This window comes from Haemorhous mexicanus, chromosome 3, assembly GCF_027477595.1.
Source record: "Haemorhous mexicanus isolate bHaeMex1 chromosome 3, bHaeMex1.pri, whole genome shotgun sequence".
Lineage (NCBI taxonomy): Eukaryota > Metazoa > Chordata > Aves > Passeriformes > Fringillidae > Haemorhous > Haemorhous mexicanus.
In genome coordinates, this window is record NC_082343.1 from 57,232,383 (window position 1) to 57,254,468 (window position 22,086).

Here is a 22,086-nt window from a genome sequence, read left to right on the forward strand (position 1 = left end):
AATTCAATACAAGTTTTGAGTATTTCCATTATATAGCAACACACAGACTTTAACTTACAGAGACATACTTAAGAAGCTACTGAATTTCACTCTTCAGTCATCAATTTCCCAATTACACAAAACACCAATATGGATTTCATTATGTGAGAACATATCTGCATTGTCAGCAAAGGAATGCAGATAGGAAAAGCATAAGTTTGGTTTGTTCCCTTTTCTACCTCTCCAGCTCTCACCAAGTTTCCATTTGTTTTAATGCTTAACACTAGTGGCATACTTCTTTCCTTCAACATTTTTCAGTGACTTTTTCTGCTGTGCTGTTGTTTAGCAATTAGTTTTACTTTGTGGCAGGAATAATCTTTAATGAGTGCACTAAGACTTGAAATTAAAAACAATTTGTATCCAAGCAACAAGAAAACTGAAATCTATGAACAATATCCATGAAAAGGTATGCTAGGAATTCAGAGAAATGAACAGTTGTATTGATCCAAAGGCATGCATAAATTTTGAGGAGGGAGGAAGGGAGAGAGGGGAGAAGGAAGGGTGACTTGTAATTTTCTATTTATTCATCTTTTAACAGGCATGTCAGTGTTTACTTTCTAAAGTGAGGAAAAAACCCTGTCTTTCAGATCTGATGGAATTCAGATGGAGACAAATTGTTTTAATTCTTTCTCACATATGACAACCAGCAAATGAGAGTCATACAGCACTTTTAGCCTTCTGCTGCATTTTCAGATATCACATATGATCATAACTTGGAAATTGTAAGCACAAGGGAGGTGGAAAGTTCTGAAGCAAATTCTTTTGGACTATTTCACAAAATTACTTTGACATACATGAAAAATGTAAAAGAGGTCAAAAGAAGTTAACTGGTTTCATACCTTTATAGCCTTGATTGCTGCCTTGGTGATCTGTGTCATTTTAGCTTTAGAAATGGGTGGCTTATAATCATTTAGCGAGTACAACTGCAAGAAAAAAACCCCACTATCAGAAATATAATCTGTAGTTGTAAGCAGAATACATATAACATATATTGTAAGATTCAAAATGTTTAAAGGAGAGCAGGTTCTTCTTTGCAATGGTCCCTATATATACACCTAGCTTTACCAGCACTAAATACTGGAGGCATTTCAAGTGAAGTTACAAAATAAATACTTAAAACATGCAAATACAGTAGCTCTTTTTAAGTTTTCCAGGGCAAAGACACTGATATACTTGAATACCTTTATGGAAGCATAACAAAACCTTAACTTAGTATATTCATCATCATATGCCTGCTCAATCTGGTCTTTTCATTTTCCATTAAACAAACGAACAACAAAATTAAGCCCAGTGAGCATGAGCATGTAACAATTTGACACTTAAAACAGACGGTAAAAAGAATAGACTTCATTCATTCACTGCATTAACCCAGGAAAGTAATATATTGGAAGTATTACAAATGTTTAAGCAAAAATCCAGCTGTGTTCTCAATTTCAAGCAGAGCATCTTAACTTCACTAATATCTAACCAGCAAAAAAAAACCAGAGCACACAGGTAGTGTAGTTTTGCAACAATGTTCTCCCTGGATGCATTATTAACTCTGTTCATTTGACTGGTACATACATCTCCCAGCAGAAACGTTCCAGCATGACACGTATTCATCAGAAATTTGCTGCACAGTGAAACTTTACACTAACTAAATTCACAGCTATGACTGATGGGTTGTAATTAGAAGTAACTCCTCCCCAAAGCTATTTACTTGTTGTGAAAATTTCTGATTATCCACAATATATGATTTTGAACAAAATGCTGTTATTTTCTCCTTCAGGTCTAAGTGTTATAAGAGAAGGGACTGGCGGATATTTGCTACCTCCAGACATAAAAAGATCAGACACAAAGTGCCAAACCAGATTTAAGGACATTATTAACTTATATTTTATTTTTGTTTGTAACACATGTTTAGAAGAATGTTAGTTCAAAAATGGAGTTCTGATAATAGGAATGATCACCTATAACCAAATTTTTATTTCCTTCCTAGAAAACAGGAAGAATTACAGTCCTTCCATAAAACAATAATTGAAACAGAAACAAAGCCAAAAAACCCTCTCCCTTCCTATACAGCCTGAGAAATGCAATATAATGAAACAGATTAATATCCATACAGATATTTACAATATCTTTAACTTCCTAATATTTTCTCAATTTGTGGCAAACTGCTAGCTCAGAAAACATACTTCAGAATTGTTTATATTTAATAAAGCAAACTGTAAGACTGAACAGGATCACACAGTGGAAAGGATTAGACAATCTTAAATTTAGGTCACGCTCCCCAAGTTGCTTATAATAATTTATTGCTGAAGGTAATAAGTAGATATTCTTTCATCATACTTGAGTTTCCAAGAGACAAGGATTTGTTCTCCTTGTAAACATGAGATGCTTTTTTTCTATCCTTTCCTGTCAAAACCAGTTTTAACCAAAACCTCCTATAGCTGTCAAAACACAAAGTGAAAAAAAAAAGGCTTGTCCAAGCATAAGTGTCTGTCTTCTCAGCTTGAAAGGATCTCCATTAAAACTGTGAAATTATAACCACTTCACAGCTAGACATCCACTTTTAAAACAACTGTAACTACTTCTCACTAATGCTAATGCTAATTGCTGTTGCAAAATATTCTGAATTATTTACTGCTGCTCACACGACAAAAAGCAATACATTTCTAAAATGTAGGTATATGAATGCTCTTCACCACCACAGAGAAAAGAGGCAAAAACCCAAGTCGCTAATCTGCTTCTTCTCTGTTTGCACAGAATCACAAGGTTGGAAGAGACCTTCAATATCATTGAGTCAAACCCATGCCCTAACCTCAACTAAACCATGGCACCAACTACCACATCCAGCCTTTTTTCAAACACATCCAGTGACGGTGAAGCCACCACCTCCCTGGGCAGATAATTCCAGTACGTTATCACTCTTTCCGTAAAAAACTTTTTCCTAACATCCAACCCTTGGCACTGCTTAAGAGAGAGAGTCCTCTGTTCTGTCAGCTGCTGACACCAACCCCCACCTGACTACAACCACCTTTTAGGAAGTTGTAGAGAGTGATAAGGTCACCTCTGAGTCTCCTTTTCTCCAGGCTAAACAACCCCAGCTTCTGTAGCTGTGCCTCACAGGGCTTGTGTTCCAAGCCCTTCACCAGCCTCACTGCCCTCCTCTGGACGTGTTCAAGCGTCTCAACGTCCTTCCTAAACTGAGGGGCCCAGAACCGGACACGACACTCAAGGTTGGCTTCACCAGTACCAAGAACAGGGATGACCTCCCTGGTACTGCTTGCCATGTACTACTCCTGATACAGGCCAGGATGCTGTTGGCCTTCTTGGCCACCAAGGCACACTGCTGGCTCATGTCCAGCTGGCTGTCGACCAGTACCCCCAGGTCCCTTTCTGCCTGTGCACTGTCCAGCCACACCATCCTTAGCCTGTAACATCGCAGGGGATCATTGTGGCCAAAATGCAGGACTCGGCACTTGGACTTATTAAACTTCATCCTGTTAGACTGTGCCCATCCATCCAACCATTCCAAGTCTCTCTGCAGATCAACACACACTCCCAGCTTAGTGCCACCTGCAAATTTACTGATGAAAGACTCAATACCTTCATCCATGTCATCAATAAAAATACTGAACAGTACTGGCCCCAGCACAGATCCCTGAAGGACACCACTGGTGACTGGCCACCAGCTGGATGCAGCACCATTCACCACCACTCTCTGGGGTCAACCATCCAGACATTTCCTAACCCAGCAAAGAGTGCTCCTGTTCAAGCTGTGGGCTGCCAGCTTTTCCAGGAGTGTGCTGTGGGAGACAGTGAGTTTTGCAGCTCACTGTTCAGCTTCCAGTTGCTCACAGGTAATCACCAAAATGTAATCACTCATCCTGGCTACTGTTTGGCTGGATGTTGTGCAACTACAACTAAACTACTTCTGGGAACACTACAGCACCAGAAACTTTTTGTTTGTATAGTGTTTCTTAACAGAGTAATTTTGGGAGTTCCTGGTCAGCATTCTCAAGCCTGAAATACTAATCAGTAAAAGCAATTTGCAAGTACATGAGCAAATGTGAAATCAGCCTAGATTCAAGAAGCCAACCTTGTCAATCTAAAAACAAGTCCCAGATGAGATTGGCACAGGAGTTCCTTTACTTACAACACACACAGCTGTAAGGAACGACTGACACACACAGATACTCACAGGGACCACACCTGACCAGGCCATCGGCTTCAAAATAAACTTGGCCCTAATGGGGCATTTCAAAGTATCAAGGAAGCCACCACACAGGGCTGAGAAACAAGCAAGAGTTGCACGCAACTGACTCTGAGACATCAGCTGTGTGCAGTCAGGTATCTTAGCACCACTTACCAGGAATATGCCAAAAGCCAACAGGACAACTTGGGTTGTTGCCAACATCCCAATACTTTATTCCAGGTAGCAGACAGGCAAATTTAGCATTAAGGACTGATAATTCAAGGGGGAAAGGTGGTGGTGGAAAGGAATCAATAAAAAGAGTAAAACAGTACTTCTGTAGAGAGAGACTTTTTGGACAATGGTTACATCTGTTACAGATTTTAACAGCCATTTAAAAAACACACAGATCCCAAATTTAGTACATGCAAAAAAAAAAAAAAAAACCAAGAAAAGAAATAAAATTTCTTCAAAAACTATTTCTCCTTAATTGTCTTCAAGAAGCTTTTACTATAAAACATTGCATTCTGAAATATGTATCAATCGCACCTCACAGCTGAGGTTGCATTCAATCCCACTGTCTAGGTAATCAAAAAAGATACTAAATAATATCAATCCCAGTGCAGACACCTGCAGGACATCAGTTCATAGTGGTCTCCATTTGGACACTGTAGCCATTAACTACAACTCTCTGGATGCTGACATATAGCCAGCTCCTTATCCATCAAACAGTCTATCCACCATACCCATTTTATCTTACTTCTAGGCTAACTAGAGAAGCAAGACTTGGTTGCTGCTTTGGTTTTTCATCCAGCATAGATGATTCTTTTAAGACATTCTTTTAAGACATTAGGACATAGATGATTCTTTTAAGACATTCTTTTAAGATAATTTGAAGAATAAGGAGTTAAAGACACATGCATTATTTTAAAAAAATCTGTGCTTATATCCTAGCTTGATTTTTTCTGTGTGCCCTTTCCTACAGATGTTTAGCTAATCCAGTTTGCTCTCTAAGACCAGTGTCTTAATTTTCTAAGACATTCATGCTCATTTGCAGAAGGTAATTGCTTGCCCTCACATAAAAGAAGTCTTTAAATAAACCAGAAGAAAAAAAAAGCAACATGGTTAAATAGTAAAGTCAAGGAAATTCTCTGAAATAAAATGATACACTTGAGAAAATCAGTAGTAATATTCAAAGGGATGGGGAGGAGTGGGAGTGACCATAAACTCTGGCTGGCAATGTATGCGCAAAAGATAGTGCAATCAAGTTTGAGAAACAAACAGGAGCAAGCATGAAAATCAGGGCTTTTCAGAAGAGGGAAGGAATTGCAAATCTACTAAAGTGCTTGTCCGGGACAATCAGCACTTACAGGAGGACTCACAGGAGATAAAGCCCTACAGAAAAAGACACACACACACAGACCCGTTTTTGGTTTTTTTGATCTACACATTAAGGAAAAACTGATCCCACACCAGAATCCTCCCGAAGTGTGTTTACAATAAGGTAAATAACAAGCTCAGAATGTGAAAAATAACAAAGTATTAGAACCAAACTCCAGAATGCAAGACTTGGTAGCTATGATTCATGAATTCTCCTTTAAAAAAGCCTCAAACTTACAGCTCTGAAAGACAAGAAAAGCAACACGAATTTCTGATGGTGGTTCAAGGGGAGAATTAGAAAACAACGGATCAGTTAGGTTAAATGTCTGTACCAAAAAATTGCATAAATTACTTCAAATAAATGTAGTAGTGGGGACACAGATAATTCCATGCAGTTCTTTTAAGGAAAGGCAACATCTCAGTATATTGTTCTTCTCTAAAAGACTCCAGAAGCACAGTGAGAAATCACTGATATAAAACCAACTGGACCACCAAAACACATTTACCAAAGATCTCTCACAAAAGCCTCCCACAAAACTAATCTATTCTAAACAGGCCATTGCATGACAAATAACCCAAACAATTACTCCTTAAATACAGCCAGCAAACAATCTGAATGAACAGTCAATTGGTGCATGGTAAAGGGAAGTCCCAATAGAACCCACTTGGGCCTGCTGTCACCTGTATTCTGGTTAGGATAAAGTCAGACTGTCAAAAGTTGGAGAGGAACACTGGTGACACTACCAAGTAGTAAGCACACAGGAAGTAGTGGACACTGGCTTTGAAGCTAGCTATTGCCATTCAGCAAAGAAATCTGCTGATCCATGAGAGATTGCATTGAAGATATCAACTCAAGAGTAAACCAGAAAAATCTCAGTAGTAAATGCAGTAAACGGACATTTACACCTACATTATTTAGGCAACAGTACTAACCTACAGGGCAGTCTCAACTGTACAATCTCCAAGGCTGGCATGAAATCATCAGGGATAACTAAAACTGTGGAGAAGCTTTCAAGTGAAGAACAAAGGTTCTTCAGCTGGTGAACAGGATTACTAAGGAGAGGCACAGTCAATACAACCTCACTACTGAAGATCAACTGGGAAGGATCTTCCTCACCCAAGGAGCACACCACATGAGATGAGCAGGGAGTAAGCAAGAGTCTGGTTGGTGGATGTAGTTCCAAACTGCCCAGTGTGGCTGTCCTTAACCTGTAACGGCAGCTCTGGCATGCCTCAGAGGGAATTGACTCAGAACCTAAACTGTCATCATGAACTTGCTAAATCTGTGCCCTGATACCATAATGAAACCCATCCACTATTTTAAATAACTGTATAAATTACAGTCAGCTATCTGTATGATAGTATAAAATGTAGCTCACTATTTAAAAGGTCTCATTCAAATGAAGTTCGAGCCTTATCACACCAAGCAGCTGCACTTTTTTCACAGTAGAAATACAATTCATCTCAGAGGGTCGAAAGCGAAACACTGTAATCTTCAAGTGCCAGGTAAAACCGTAAGTTTCAGATGTTTTGAAACAGACTAGTTCACATTTACAAGCTGGAAGAACAAAGAAAGGAGCAGACAGAAACCCACATGTAAACTTAAAAAAATAACACTTTAGAGCTGAACTACCATATCGTTATGAGAAAAAATCTTCCATTTACTAGCCACTTACTATTTTTCTGGATATACATCAACCCATATGAAATATTTGCTCAAAGGCAAAAACTGATCAGTATCTTTAAATGTCTGATTACTACTAAAAGATATTTGAATACCAACTTAAACTGTTTTTTCTAATTATCTTCCTAAGTTTCATGTTGTAGATTTGCAGAGTGAAAGTATTTGCACCATTTCTTATATGAAAACCCAGTAAGTACAGACATTTGCTGTTGAAATCTGAGGCATTGCTGTGGAAAGCAACCACAGTGTGTGGAGCCTCTTCTTAAAACATGCATTGAGAATTTCTCTCCATACACTGAACACTTATCACCTGTTGATGATGTACATACATAATAAAACCTAATTTAAAAACCACCTTACAAGTTGATGGATCAATTTATTTTTTCCTATTCATTTAGTAACTGATTTTGCAGCAGAAAAGAGAATATGCTGATCTCAATCAACCCAAAATTTATCTCCCATCTACCCTACCATCTAGAGAGAAGAAAAAGTCTCCGGATATTTGCCCAGAAAAGAGCACTGCTGGAGTGACCTACGTATTCACCCAAGAGTCACTCTGACACAAAGACTCTCCTAAGCAGTCACCACAACACAAACACAACGTCTGGGAGAATGCTGCTTCAGTTAAGGTGGAGTGACTTAAAATAAACTGAAAGGTTAAACCCTGATTAAAAAAAAAAAAAAAAAAAAAACCAGCAACAAAACTGCAAATATACATTAAAATTTATATACAAAGCTTTGTTTTGTACTGTCTGTTCTTGAACTATGGCACATTACTCAGAAAATTAAAGATGAAACATTTCCTGTCTAAATGTAGATGGCATTATCACACAAGGACAACGAAGAAACTAAGACTAAAATGCTACAGAATGGGGAGGGGGGGAACAGACAGGATGAGGAAAGAGTTACACAATCAATAACAAGTCACAAGGAGTCTGACTGGTAAGGTAAACCATTTTCAAACTGTTAGCTCAGGTTTTGAAAAAACAAGTGTTAAATAATTAAGTTAGAAAGAGCATTAATGAATGATTCCCATATGATCTTTTGGGATTAATTTTATTTTCCTGTGGGAGAAAAAGCATAGCCAAAGTTTAGAGAATACTTTCAAGTTGCTGTAAAAATGCCAGTGTTTTTTTCAAGACAGCACACTTAACAGTAGCATACATTTGATTTCAATGTCAATGAACATTTAATGATCTATCACTTTATTCTAGGAACCTGTGGACAAGACTACTCTGCCTGTCTCAAGCATTCTAGATGACTGAACACACTCAGCTCTAAACACACTGCCAACAATACAGGAAACTACAAAACAGAAATGAACATTAAACTTCTCAATCCATTTAAGCTAAAGAAAATACCAGATAAAATTTACAGTGAATTTGTGGGGTTCACTGTTTTCCTGTATGATGATTCCACCCAACCATGTCCTACATATGCTGGCATTTTCATAATTAGGCGGGGGACCATCAATAAACCTTTGATAGAAATTGCATGTTTAATTAAATGCTGAATATAAATCACAGGAAAACCTTACAGGGAAGACCTCAATTTGAATGGCACCTCAGGGATAAAGTGAGTTGACAAAGATTTACTTGCTACAAATCCTAATCTGTGTCAATGAAAGCAATTCCTAGGGTCATGTTCTTGCAAAGTAAGAATCAGATGACAGAAAAATGTCTGTGTAAAGCACATAACAGCTTATTACACAGATAGCATTAGAAGTCTTAATATGATCAAAGCAATAGTACTAAAAGTGGTTTCTAAGACTATCCCTTTCCTACAGAAATGCACATCTATGTATCAGGACCAGGCCAGCAATTAAAGACAGTTAATTATATTCACAATTCTGTATTTTCCTCTATCTGATAAAACAGTATAATTATTTGTACAGCAAAAAGTAATGATGGGGAGAGCTAAGACACTACATACAATGCAATATTCCAGTGTACATAAAGGTTAACAGCATTGTTAAAACTCATTTTCCCCAATATAATTTTAAAAAAACCAAGTCCCTTTTCCAAATTTTGGGGAAAAAGAAATACAGGCATGCTCAAAGATTTAATGAGCTATATGAATTACATGTTTGGATTGGGGGGAAGGGCAAAAGATCGGGTTGATGCTATAAACAAAGCAGTGAATTTCTGCTCTATATTTTTCTCTAATTCTGTTAAGAAAAGTAGTCTTCAAGAGAAGCCCTACTGAAAGTAAGGGAATTTACCAGCATATTTCAATTTTTTATAATTCACTATTGCAAACAATATTTTTATCATTACAATCATAATTAAAGAAGTACTTAAAGTGAAATCTACTGTAAATACCCACAAAAAGCAAACTCCATGGCACACAGCTGTAGTTTACAAGGCAGTACTACAGGCTGCTAAGCTACAGCTTAAAGCTTCTCAAGTGAAGACCAGACATCATGCACATGAAACATCCCTGAGGATGGGCAATGGCTTACACAGCAAGTTACTACACATATGCGTGGAAGCAATGGCACACTGCACTTCTACAAAGCCCAGCACTTAATTCCAACATCTTTCAGTGCTCTTATTCAATAGGGAAAAGAGGCAGACAGCTGTTCCTGTACCAAAATTTTGAATAAAAAAGAAAAAGCAGTACTAAATTATTAAAATTTTAAAAACTTCATAAATAATAGATCCCTTTTTTTATACCTCTTCCACATCCTATAAAGACAAAAAAGAGCAGCTAGGAAATAATTCTTCATATAATTTTGCCATATAATTTTAAAAGGCTTGAAAGCTGTGAACAACTCTAGTCTCATGAGATACAAAGGAACAGATACAGAGACAAATCTCTGTAACACTGATACAGCAGCTAAGGGAATAAACATTTTGATGTTGATACACCAGGACCCAGCCCATCTCTTAAGTATGAGATAATGACCAGTGTGAGGGATATCAGTAACAAATCCCTCTACAGAAATATTTTTAAAGTTTTCTCTACCTGCTACCAGGACACAACATTAAAAAGACATCAAGTAATGACATGACACTAACCAGACATCATATACACTAACAAGTATCAGCAATTTCAAAACCCAAAATAAATACTTAGAAGTCAAGCCAAATACATACTATCTTAATAAATCAGGTTAATTTATTTCATATTTCAGTAGCATTAAAATAAATCAAATCCAATTGGAAATACAGAAATAAGTCACTGAATTGCTTACTAAATATTAATATCAACACACTGTAGAGAACAAGAAAAGAGTATTGTCATTTATTGCTTAAAAAAAAAATACACTTATCAACAAATTTCTATGAGGTTACATTTTGTACACTTCCCTGAAATTAAATTTCTTGGAAAAGTTACTCAAAGTGCATGCCCTGATCTCTCAGTGAGTAGGATTTTAACTTGATGCTGAGTAAGACCTACCTGGGGGAATTGTTATTTAAAACCTGTGAGCACTTTTTTACCCTCAGTGCTGAATATAAATGTTAAAATATATACCATAGGTGTGCATGCAGGATGACCAGGATGGCAGATGCTCCTTTTAGCATATGGTATTTAATCTGGAGGGAAAAAAAATAATTCTATTCTTTCAGTTATCAACTAAGATGAGTTGCCAAAATTCAACATTAAAAAAGTACAGAACAAGAGGGTTCCGAGACAACAGCAGCTACCTTAATACAACTGTTTTCATAAACAAAGTGCATGACACATAGTTTTAATTAGGAAATATAAAAATAGTAGTGCATTTTCTTGACATCTAAGTGCATGTTCCTTAAAAAAAATTTGAAAGCAACCAACAAGACTCACATCAAAAACTCAGCCTCTCCCTACACATCAGCTGCATTATACACCACTGCTTATGTTTAAAGAGGACATTTAAATATTCATGACAACTACTACACAGGCAACTAAGTGAAGTAAGATGCAAAGGTAATACAGCAGTCCCTCCAGCCCATCAGATACCAGCACATGAAGTCAGGTGTTACCACTGCTGCACACTTGTGTAGTGCTTCTCCTACTTCATTTTTCTTAAGGAAAAACAATTATGTTTTTCCTTAAGAAAAACTGAACCCTCAAGTTTACTGAACCCAAACAATTTGAGATGAAATGACAAAATTCCATTTTAGTTTCCACATATCTGAGCCACCAGCCCATTTACAATTTTCTTTAAACCCTCACCATTACCCCTTTCAAAGAGAGCTTCTAACTACTCTTGGTACAGTCTGCTTTGTACAAATATGAACATAAAACTGGAATTTAAAGAAACCACCTGGATTTGGCTCCACTCTCCTGAACTCCACACAACTGCAAAACAGATGCTTACTTCAGATAGTCTCTAGAACATGCTCCACTTGCTCTTAGCCATTTTTAAGTCATCAAATATGATTCCCCTTTTTCTCTTCAGAGTAACTTGGGGTGTTTGCTGCATGGGAACAAAAAGCTTAGAAAGACCTAAATGGACCAAATGAAACAGGTAGGTGAGAGTGAGCACTTCGCCAATGCCTGAACTCCCAATAACAGAAAGGAAGGATTGACAAAAAATCGAGGTAAGAGTATCACACAAGAAAACAAGGAAAATAACAGAAGCATTTAACTTCAAGCAATTTTCTCATCTTTCCTGCCATATGGCTAATTTCCATCACTAACATTTTATTGTTATTATATAGCTAATTCTAGATCAAGAGGAAAATGGATCAGCTTCTGTCACAACGTCAGTCTTCCCAGATTTCCAGATGTGAGCCTGGGGGCTGCCCACACTGGAGAAGTACCCTCTATCCTCGTTCCAATGCACTAGTTTGGTAAAGTATGGCATAACACAGAGTTAAAAGCCTTAGAGAAACCTAGCTACAATTATACCTCTACAATTCTGAGATATGAAATATAGGGACAGATCTTAAACATTTTGAAAATCAGACTCACACATTTTCTCTGCCAACTGTTTTTAGAACTCATGACAAAAACTGTCTTGTTGTGTTGATTTCAAAATATCTCCTTGGATATAGTTTAAAACCCCTGCATTCACAATGAAACTTAATGATTCAAATTTTTTTTGTAAATGTAATCACAGTTTGTACCAGATTGGATTTCTCCAACCAATATACTTGTCATATAAATGGTCTTCATTTCCTGTTAAGCGCTTAAGTGCTCCACTTCACTCTTGTGAAAATTAAGAAGCAAGTGGTTACTACTACACATCTGGTAACAAGTTATGAAGATCAACAAGGTATCTGAAGCTACTCATTTTCATGTGAACCAGCTTTGTTTTTTAATACATATGGGAAATTTGGTATTCTGAAAGACTTTGATTTGATTTGATCAGGTCTTTCCACTGGTTTCCAACAATCTGGTTAATATATTCTAAGCTCTTACCCTCTGAAAAAGCCAAAAACATTTATAAGTATGATTGTTTCTCTTTTTAAAACTGCAATCACATCACTAGCAAAATATTAAATTGTATTTTTATCTATCATACTGATTTCTAAATTATGCACTGAGAGCTCCATAAAGTCCTGCTACAAGGCCAACATTTTTAAACCACGAGTTTTATAGTGAGAGCAATTTACAGAAATTTTGCATTTTACAGAAAAAATAAACTATAGAATAATAGGGGCAGAAAGCAAAGAACGCACATAATTAATTCTACTTAGGTTTTTGAAAGTAACTAATAAATACTGAAGATGGAGAACAAAAAAAAAAAAAAATGGAAACCTTTACCACTCAACTCTAAACTAATTATTTGGAAACATTGAGCTCCAGACTGAACCACTCAAGATGATGGATCTTCTAAATTACTTTTCCCAAAAATGCATGCTATTTCAATCATAAATTTCAATTCAAATACGTAAGACAGCTATTCACTTCCCTGCATAAAGGCAGGGCACCTTGTTCAGCTGTAATAATTTTTTATAAAGCACTATTTCCCTCAATCTTTCAAAACTAACAGTATCTTATAATAAAGAAGCTCAAGGCTACAAAAATAGGTGGCTTCAACCTCTCAGGTGTTGCTACTCTCCACTCTTTTACTGCTCAGCCACCATCCACCCAAACCACCATTCCTTGCTCCTGGATCTTAGCTCTGCCACCCTTCTTTGGGGCACATCTTCTTTTGTGCCTTCATTTTAAATGGGAACCAGAACACACTCTGCCAACGCTCAAAACTATCAACAGCAGACACATTAACAAAGGTGCCAAGCCTCATTTTCCACACATGTGGTTTAGTAAATTAAACACATGCATTATATCTCTGAATGTCAAATCATCAGCCACCCACTCATATAACCAAAGATAGGAGAAAAGAACCTCATGCAATCAAAGACTGTACCCAGTAAAACCAGCTAAGTTATGTAGGCAAACTCTGGCAAATAGAAGTGGAAGCAAAATAAGTTGTTGTACATCCACAGTAATCACCTTTGTACAAATGCCAGCTTACTTCCCAAAAGCCTAACAGCAGAAACAGCAGGCTATTACAAGAAATATGCATTTCTAGAAGGGGTAAATCTGATAGAGAGAGGGTCACGGTGACAATGCACTCATTTCTTCTTACTTCCTCCAAATGTTAACATTTTAAATTCTACTTATAAAAATGTCTCCTTTTGATCAGTACGTGTGGCAAGAACAGGTAAAATAAGTACTAGTAAAGCAGTAACTGGACATTGTGTTTTTGCCTTAAAGAACATGTACCCTAAAGTGAAGAGGCAGCTCCTGAATAATGCTAATAAAATTACCTACCCAACTACTGCTGTTGTCAGTGCTCCCTGGGAAATACTGCAGAAAGTAGCTCCAAAGAAGTGAAAAAATGGAAGAATAGAAATACACATGCAACTTATGAAAAGTTCCAAACAGGAACAAGGACTAATATTGTTTGGAATTGTTTTTCAAAAGTTGGGGGTTTTTTTTGAATTTTCAAAGCCAAGCTCACTGAACTCTGGCTACACATATGAACAATCAATCAATTATGCACCTCTGTCCTGGGCCTCACAATGGAGTTACACCAGTGGCTGCTGAGGCCATGAATGTGGGCTATAAGCAAGGCTGAAGGAGCCACTCAGGATGAATTTTTTTGGTGGCTGTCCAGAGTAAAATGATGAATCAATTTTACAGACAAGAAAATAGAAGACATCTTCCTAAGTGAAAAAAACATTCTTATGGGAGTAATTTAAGCACCTTAAAGTATTTTTAAACCTGTCTTACCAAAAAAGTTTTATTCTAAATGGCTTTTTTCCTGTAAGAAAGCCATCTGGATTACCAGACTCCACTTCTACAACTGCCATAGGAAAACAGATTGTTGGTCATAGAATGGTTTGGGTTGGAAGAGAATTTAAAGGTCATCTAGTTCCAACCTTCCTGCTTTGGGCAGGGACACTTTCCTCTAGCCCAAGTTGCTTTAAGTCCCATCCAACTTAGCCTGTACCACTTCCAAGGATGGGGCACGGCTCAAATAGTGGCAAATTCAAACAAGACTTGTTAAGGTAATTTTAATTACTCTGTCAAAGACTGTAGCCACAGGTATAATCTTGGTAAGGAGATGACAATCAAAGGATCTGAAGTTTTAAGAGTTCAGAAAGGCATTTGTTTCAAACTGCAAAACAGCTCACTGCTCTCTAAATGAGTAGCAAGTAGGATCAGTACTTGTAACTATCCAGATACAACTCCAGAGAGTTTGCAGAATATGGAGATCTACACAACTGCTTCAGGGTCACAAGGATCTATCTAGATCACAGTTTAAGAACAAATTTAAAGTCTATGTATCTAAGACTGAAAACCTATCAATGCCTGTCCTATACTATTTCACTAAAGAAATTAGGTTCTTGAGCAAGACATGCACCAAAATAAAACCAAACCCTAACATTCTGGGCCTTTAACACACACTTGCACGAGCATTCCTTTACAAGGCCAGAAGTCAAGGTTCTGTGGTGGATGAAAATCAAAGGTCAGATCAGTCTTTGAAAATGTGATATTAAAACTGCAAATATTTATTCAGCACACAGGGAGACATTTAACCAGGTGAACATCAATTTAATATTTACTATATCTTGAAGAGAAAAGGACTTTCTTTCCCTACACTCTTTTAAAAAATTTTTGAGAGCCAGCAAAGTTCAATTCTTGCTGGGAAACAATAGAGTAAAATACTTATATTTCACTGATACTGCCCCAAATGCTCCTGCCAGTAAACAGGAAACTAACAAATTCTTGTTAGTTTGCAACATATTTTGTTGCATCTTAAGGGAATTCATGTAAATATCCATGCTTTTTTTTTGAGAAACACTACAGGATTATACAGCCAACTAAAATGGAAGACATTTTTCACATCCACCCCAGAAGTTAAAAATGAAACACAGAAACAACTTTTCAGATGTATGAATGTTTGCATGCAGATGCACATATCACTTGTTTTTCTGACAAAAGACAAAAGTAAACCAGAAGTTCACATCCCAATTTGCTACAATAAAATTTACAAGTATCTGACCATAAATGAGGCAGCAGATAAACAAAAAAGAAGAAAGTTTTAAACTTATCACAGCTGCAGAGGATATGAAAGAAGGTAATACTCCTTTTTATGGCTAGTAAAATATAGTGACAGAGTAAACAGATATAGGTTTTGCCATTGTCACAGCAGCTAAGGAAAAAACCCCACAGATGTTTCAGGTGCTTCAGCCAACATGAAACATGCAGCAGAATCCAAGAAAAATATCATGGCAGGTTGTAGCTCATGTGTCTTCTCACTGTTTCTCAACATAACTGCTAGTATCTACTTTTATTAATCAAAGCCCTGGCTGCTCATTTTATAGAGAATCCCTTTTTCCCCCACATTCCCCAGCTATTCAGCATCAGTCTCTATTTAGCATCTTCATGAGGCATACCATTTAGCATTTTTTAGCATCAACTGGCATTCCTTCACCAAAAACCCACCTCTCGTTGACTTAGAATACGCCATTTAAACAAAGTAGTCTGAAACAGAATATTTATTTTAGCCTTCTGTACTTTTATGCACCCATACTCCAATGTTCAGTATTTAAAATGTAGGTCATTTCCAAGGGTCACATTTCTGAAATTGTAGACCACTGAACTGTTCCTCACTGACCCTCAAAATACACCTTCCAAAGACTTGTCATAAAGGTGAACAACCTAAAATGAAGTGCAAATGAAGTACAGAGACAACAACATTACCAGTAAATGATCAGTGTCTACCGTCTCTACCTTTGATCAATTTCAGAATGACAAGTGAACCTAAAAGCAGCAATAGCCACTTTATGCATCATCTTACTTGACTCTCAAGAGCATTATGCACACCAAAAGCTCAGTATATTTTATGATGAACTATGGAAAGAGAACCATTTTCATTGTCAATAACGGCTCAACACCAACCTAGCAATGCTGCAGAAGTCTTAATTATGACTATCACACCCTAGAAAAGGCACAGCTACCCACACCACTCTTTAAACAAACAGTAACCACTACCTTAACCTTATAGTACTTTAAGATGACAGATATTCCAGGTCTCTGTGATGACACTTAAGTTTTCTATTCAATTCCCTTGTACATGAAAGTATCAGCACCCAACTGTACAGACAAGAGAAACTGAGCTTTTCATACAAGTGAACAAGGCGCTTGTGAAAAGAATCAGAAGACACATGACTTCCTTGTTCCTGAGTTTCAAGGGACCAACTTCTATTTTACCCTTTTAAAAAATATATAATTGTCCTTTTCTCAATTGCCTCTCCAATGCCATAATATACTGCATTGCCTGACAAATACAAACACAGCTGAAATTTGTGGCACTGGATGATAACAACTATTGTGCATTGGATTCAACAATGTAAATTCCAAATCTAGATATGCTATCTAACTCTCCTGAGTAGGTTTTACCACTACTAACCTTCTAAATGGCTGTAAACCAAAGATGCAAGTACCAGTCTCAGTTACTCAAAATAAAAACAATATTCAATGATTTGACCAAAGCATGCATTCAGGAGCTATTTTTGCTTTTTTTTTAAAGAGAATGCAAAACCAAAATAATCAGTAAACATCATGAACAGCAAGACTTGATGAAGCTCATACATGATGAGATGTGAGCCTGTATGATAGTAAAGATTTTGACAAACTTCAAATAATTAGAAATGCTACATTTAATAGAACCAGATCAGTGAATTACTATTGCAATTTTAAAAGAAATAAATATCTAAGTTGAATTTGCTCTGTTTTTTCAAGATTCCTATTATTTAATTCTTACAGATGCAGTTAGTATGGCTAAACAAGCATAACTTCAAATATTCAGTTGGTGTTATACTTAAAAATGAATTTGGGATCTCCATTCCCCCTAAAATAAACTACAATTCTGTGACTATATATGTGACTGTAAAACTATTTATATTTATTCTACATGTTAACATAGAAATAAATTTTAAAACAATTAAATGTGTTTTAGAATTAAAACATCCATTGCTCTTCTTTTTCCACACAGTCTTCACATTACAAAGTGAAAAATAATTTGGCTTGCCACTACAAAAAGGACAAGAATTGCATGAAAACTCTGTGGAGTATAGCACTCAAAATCAACTTCAAGACCAGTACCTGAAAGCAATGTGACAATGGCCAGCTAGAGTTGATGATGACAGCAGGACTTTAACACTGAGCCAACTATGTAACAAATACTGAATTTTAATTATATACATCTGCAATTAAATCATTGTCATCTAAGCACTTGAACTGTGAGGATACACATGCTTGCCTCTAGTCCATTTCAACTCCTCTTTAACAAAATACATTTTATAGAACATATAGAGAATTTGAAATATTTGACTCATTTTCTTCTGTCAGGACCTGTTCTTGAATATGATTTTGTGCTTTTCTGAAAAATCTCAGGGCCTAAACTGAGGCCTGGAGGAAAATGGCTCTGCAGTGGTAAGCCTTCGTGGTGCCAACTGTAGCAAATGATAAACCCTGTGGTACAAAACATTGCCAATTACCTCAACACTATACTAAGTCAGTCATATATTATTCCAACTTTCAGTTGCCAAGCATTTTTAATCAAATAGTAAAATGTCAAGCATTACATGAAAACAATACTGAGCATGTTTTATTTAGGAGCTTGACTATTTCTCAGCTTTAAATTTACCTTTCCCAAGACTTTAAATGTTAGGGCTAATTTTATATGTACAGCTAGGTAGAGCACAGACAGCACTACCAGACATCGAACAGCTTTCCGCAATAGCCGCCATTATTTCCAGTATTTACTGCTCAAATAAACTCGAAATTCTTCTTTCTAATCAAATTAATGACAAGCCTATTTAAGCACTTCAATCCTGACTGCCATATAGGATAGTCACAATACAAGATATTGCTCAGCTCACATATAATTCTGGAGTTAGCTATGCTCCCTAGATGGATAGCTGCCTTTATTTTAGCTTCACTGCAGAATCCAAACACAATTCCTTCCTTTAAAAAAAAACCAAACAAAAAAAAACAACCTGCAAACTTGAGTGCTTAAATGTATTGAAATGCTCCTTCTAAAGCGTCATCTGGTTTTCACCAGTAAGTTACATAAACTGTTGTAAAATTATTAACTGAATGCAAACTGCACAAGAAAAAGTATGGTAAAAGTTTTTATGCAATTTATTCTGTTCCATATGCTGCTAAATTTAATTTACATCTATTTTAAGCCAAAAAACTCTAAAACAGGACTCAGACGTCAGTTCTGGAGTTTAACATGACCTTAAAACATAATATAAACAAAGAACAGGATTTTACAAGTAATATTTACAAGCAATACTTTGTAAATGAATCAAAACTATTTAGGTACAGCACTAAACAGACTCATATACTTTAGTTAATTCAAATATTTAGTGATCATTTCACAGTTCTGAATTGCAAAGAGCGTATAGGAAAAATTCAACCAGAGAAAATGATAGAAAGTTAAATTAAAGTTCAGTTCTGCACTGGGTACAGAGGTGTTAAGAGTGGCTAGCAATGACACTTGGGATTCTTTAACTGTAGCAAGTCTGGTATCATTTACTTCCCGGATCAGTGTTTCTTTAGTCATGGCATCTTTAAAACCTTCCCATCATTGTAGCCCAGCATTCAAATACAGAGGTTAAATCAGACATATTGTCTATTTATACCATAGCAGATAAGTTGGTTAAAATGACACTGTCAGATCTTCTTCATTTTCTTCTCCAACAACCTACTGTCTACCATTTTTAATCATTCAGAGAATCTAAGGCATAATCTAAAGCTCTCCTCTTCAGCACAGCTGCCACCTTAAGTCTCAGACTTATTTTTACAGTACTTATACCCAAGTGCTCAGCAGGTCAGTCAGAAGCTGTTTTTCAACATGAAGAGGAAGACTTCTGCTCCTACTGATAGGTATATAGAAGGAAAATGTTCTGAACAACTTATGTTCTTCTGTTTTTGTGACCAGATTCTTCCTTTTCCCTGCATAACAATATAGCACATGTGCCAATCAAGTAATAACATAGGAAAAAAATTTTATCAGTTTATTTTCTTCTAGTGGCCAAAATGTGCTTATTTCTACCTAAACACTCAAACTGCATAAAGTGCAACACCTAGAACTGCACATCTAGGTTAGAGCTGTACAAGTGTTACTGGAGAGTACCTGCTCATTTTAGAAATCTATCTTACTGTGCTTGCAGAAACAACAACATGGTTGCCACACGGTTCCACCACAGGTCAAATGAAACTTGAAACTATTAAAACCATACTACATCCCTGCTGGGACTAGTGAGAGGGCAACTGGGAGCTTCAGTATGTGAGCAGTCTCTAGAAGTATACATTGTAACGAGTGCTGATACTATCTAAAGTCAACATAAGCTAAAAACTACTTTGTAAAATGTACGACTTGGTAAGAAAAATATGAATTTGTTTTTCTTGCTTGAATATTAATTTCAAAATACAGATGATACTTTCACAATGACAGAAACAAAGAAGAGTTGCCACAAGAACCATCTTGCAATAAAATAAACATTGGCTCTCAGCACAAAAGAGAAGCCAGGTGCAATATGAACACCTCAGCCTGTATGTATGTATGTATGTATGTATGTATGTGTTCTTGGGTTCCGTAGCTGCTCTCTGCACAGTGTTTCGGCGCAGGATCTGAATTCTGTGCAGCATGTAGGGAATGTCTGCTTCCATCCTGACCACTGCGAATACATGACTCTAAAACACGGATACGAACCTCCAATGCCTTTGTATTCCTTTCCCCAGATTTAAAGCTTAGCTGAACGAGGTGTTAAAAGTGCGCGCTGGCGAGGTTCGGACACACATGAGAGGAGGAAGAGGGTGGCAGGAGAGACGAGGGAAGGCGTGGAAGGGCACAGTCCCCCTGCCCGGCGAGCCTGGACCCCCCCGCCGGCCAGCGCAGCCTCCTCGGCCGCTGCGTGAAGTTGGCCGGGCATCACCCGCCCCACCGCAGGCCAGGCGCAGGGAAGAGACCTCTTTCTCCTCCTCTTCCTCCAGCCCGCCGCCAGATCTATTCTTCCCCTTCAGCCGCCCCCAGCTTCACGGCGGAAGAAGCTGGGGGGGAGGGGGGATGTCTCCATTACCCTCTCCACCCTCCCGCTTCCCAGGGACGGCGACAACGGCCCTTTCCCGCCCGACGCGGGGGGGAGCCCCGGACCGGCCTGCGGGAGCGCTCCCGCATCCCTGGGCCCCCCGGAGCTCCCCCAGTTCCCGCAGCTTCCCCACTGCGAGGAGGGGGCAGGGAAGGCTCCCGGCCCCGGAGCCCCGCCCGCTCCCCGGCCAGAGGAGGGGAGGCCGCCGGCAGGGGGTTACACACCTCGCTGTTAAAGGCTTTCACAGCCTCCATGTCGCGGCGGAGGCGGGAGCCGAGCGGCTTCTCTCCGCTGAAGGCGGCCGGGCCAGGCCGGGCCGGGCGGGGGCAAGTCTCGGTCCGTGCGTGCGTGCGCTCCTCGCTCAGGGGCCGCCCGGCCTCCTCTCCATGGCGGGTGGCGCAGGGGGCGGGCGCAGGGGGACGCGGGCCCCGCTCGTTTCCGTCTCCTCCTCGCCCCGCTTCCCGCCCGGCGGCGCCGGCGTTCCCTTCCCTCTCTCCTTCCCTCCCTCCCGCGCTCGGCTCCGGGCGGCCGCGCCGGCAGGAGATGGAGGAACAACGCGCGGCGGCTGCGGCGCGGGCGCCAATATGGCGGACACGCGGGGGCTCCTCGCAGTGCAGCGCGGAGCGGCGCAGGCGGCTACAGCGCCCCCTGCCGGGTAGCGCCCGCAGCGCCGCCCGCGCCGCGCCGCACGGGCGCAGCTGGGATGGCGCCGCGTCCGCCCCGCCCGCTCTCCTCCCTCTCCTCCGCCTCCCGGAGCGGGTGGCAAGGAAAGGGTTACGGGAACGAGGTGTTAAACGCCGCTGCGTTTCGTCACCGGAGGGCAAATCCAGGAGTTCTTGAGACACCCTTTTCTCCGTTTCCGGATCCCCGAACCGTTCGCCTCCTCACGCCCGGGCCGCTGAGCCTCCCTCTCTCCGCAACAAGGCCCGCCGGCGAAACTGGGAACGGCATGCAGGCTTGAAAAAAGGCAGCGGGAAAAGGAATCAGCGAGGCGTAGGAGGGCAAAAAAAAAATCATAATTCGATAAGCCCACAGGCAATCAGTACTATTTATCCAGAGGAAAGGCAAAAACCCAGGCAATCGTAGTCAAATCTGTCACAAGCCTCAGTGCACTTACTGCATGAATATTACAACTCAACAATTCCACACCGAAAAGTCTCCAAAGCCACCACCAGGCGTTAAGGCATTTCTATTTGATTACCCAGGGCATCTTGTCAGGTTATGTTTTGGATAGGGCGCAGTTCCCCATGCCCCCAGCACCA

General features: G+C 38.9%; 1 protein-coding gene across 2 annotated transcripts in view; it reads right to left on the minus strand.

The window, feature by feature from the left end:
- Positions 1-21,447, minus strand: part of SCAF8 (SR-related CTD associated factor 8) — an 88,128-nt gene extending 66,681 nt beyond the window's left edge. For both annotated transcript variants that reach the window (XM_059841935.1, XM_059841934.1), the window contains exons 1-2: positions 21,049-21,447; positions 879-962 (exon numbers count right to left, since the gene is read on the minus strand). In XM_059841935.1, the coding sequence (XP_059697918.1) occupies positions 879-962; positions 21,049-21,078 (114 nt within the window). In that variant the 5' untranslated portion in view covers positions 21,079-21,447. The remainder of the gene's footprint in view (positions 1-878; positions 963-21,048) is intronic.
- Between the last annotated feature and the right edge of the window lie 639 nt (positions 21,448-22,086).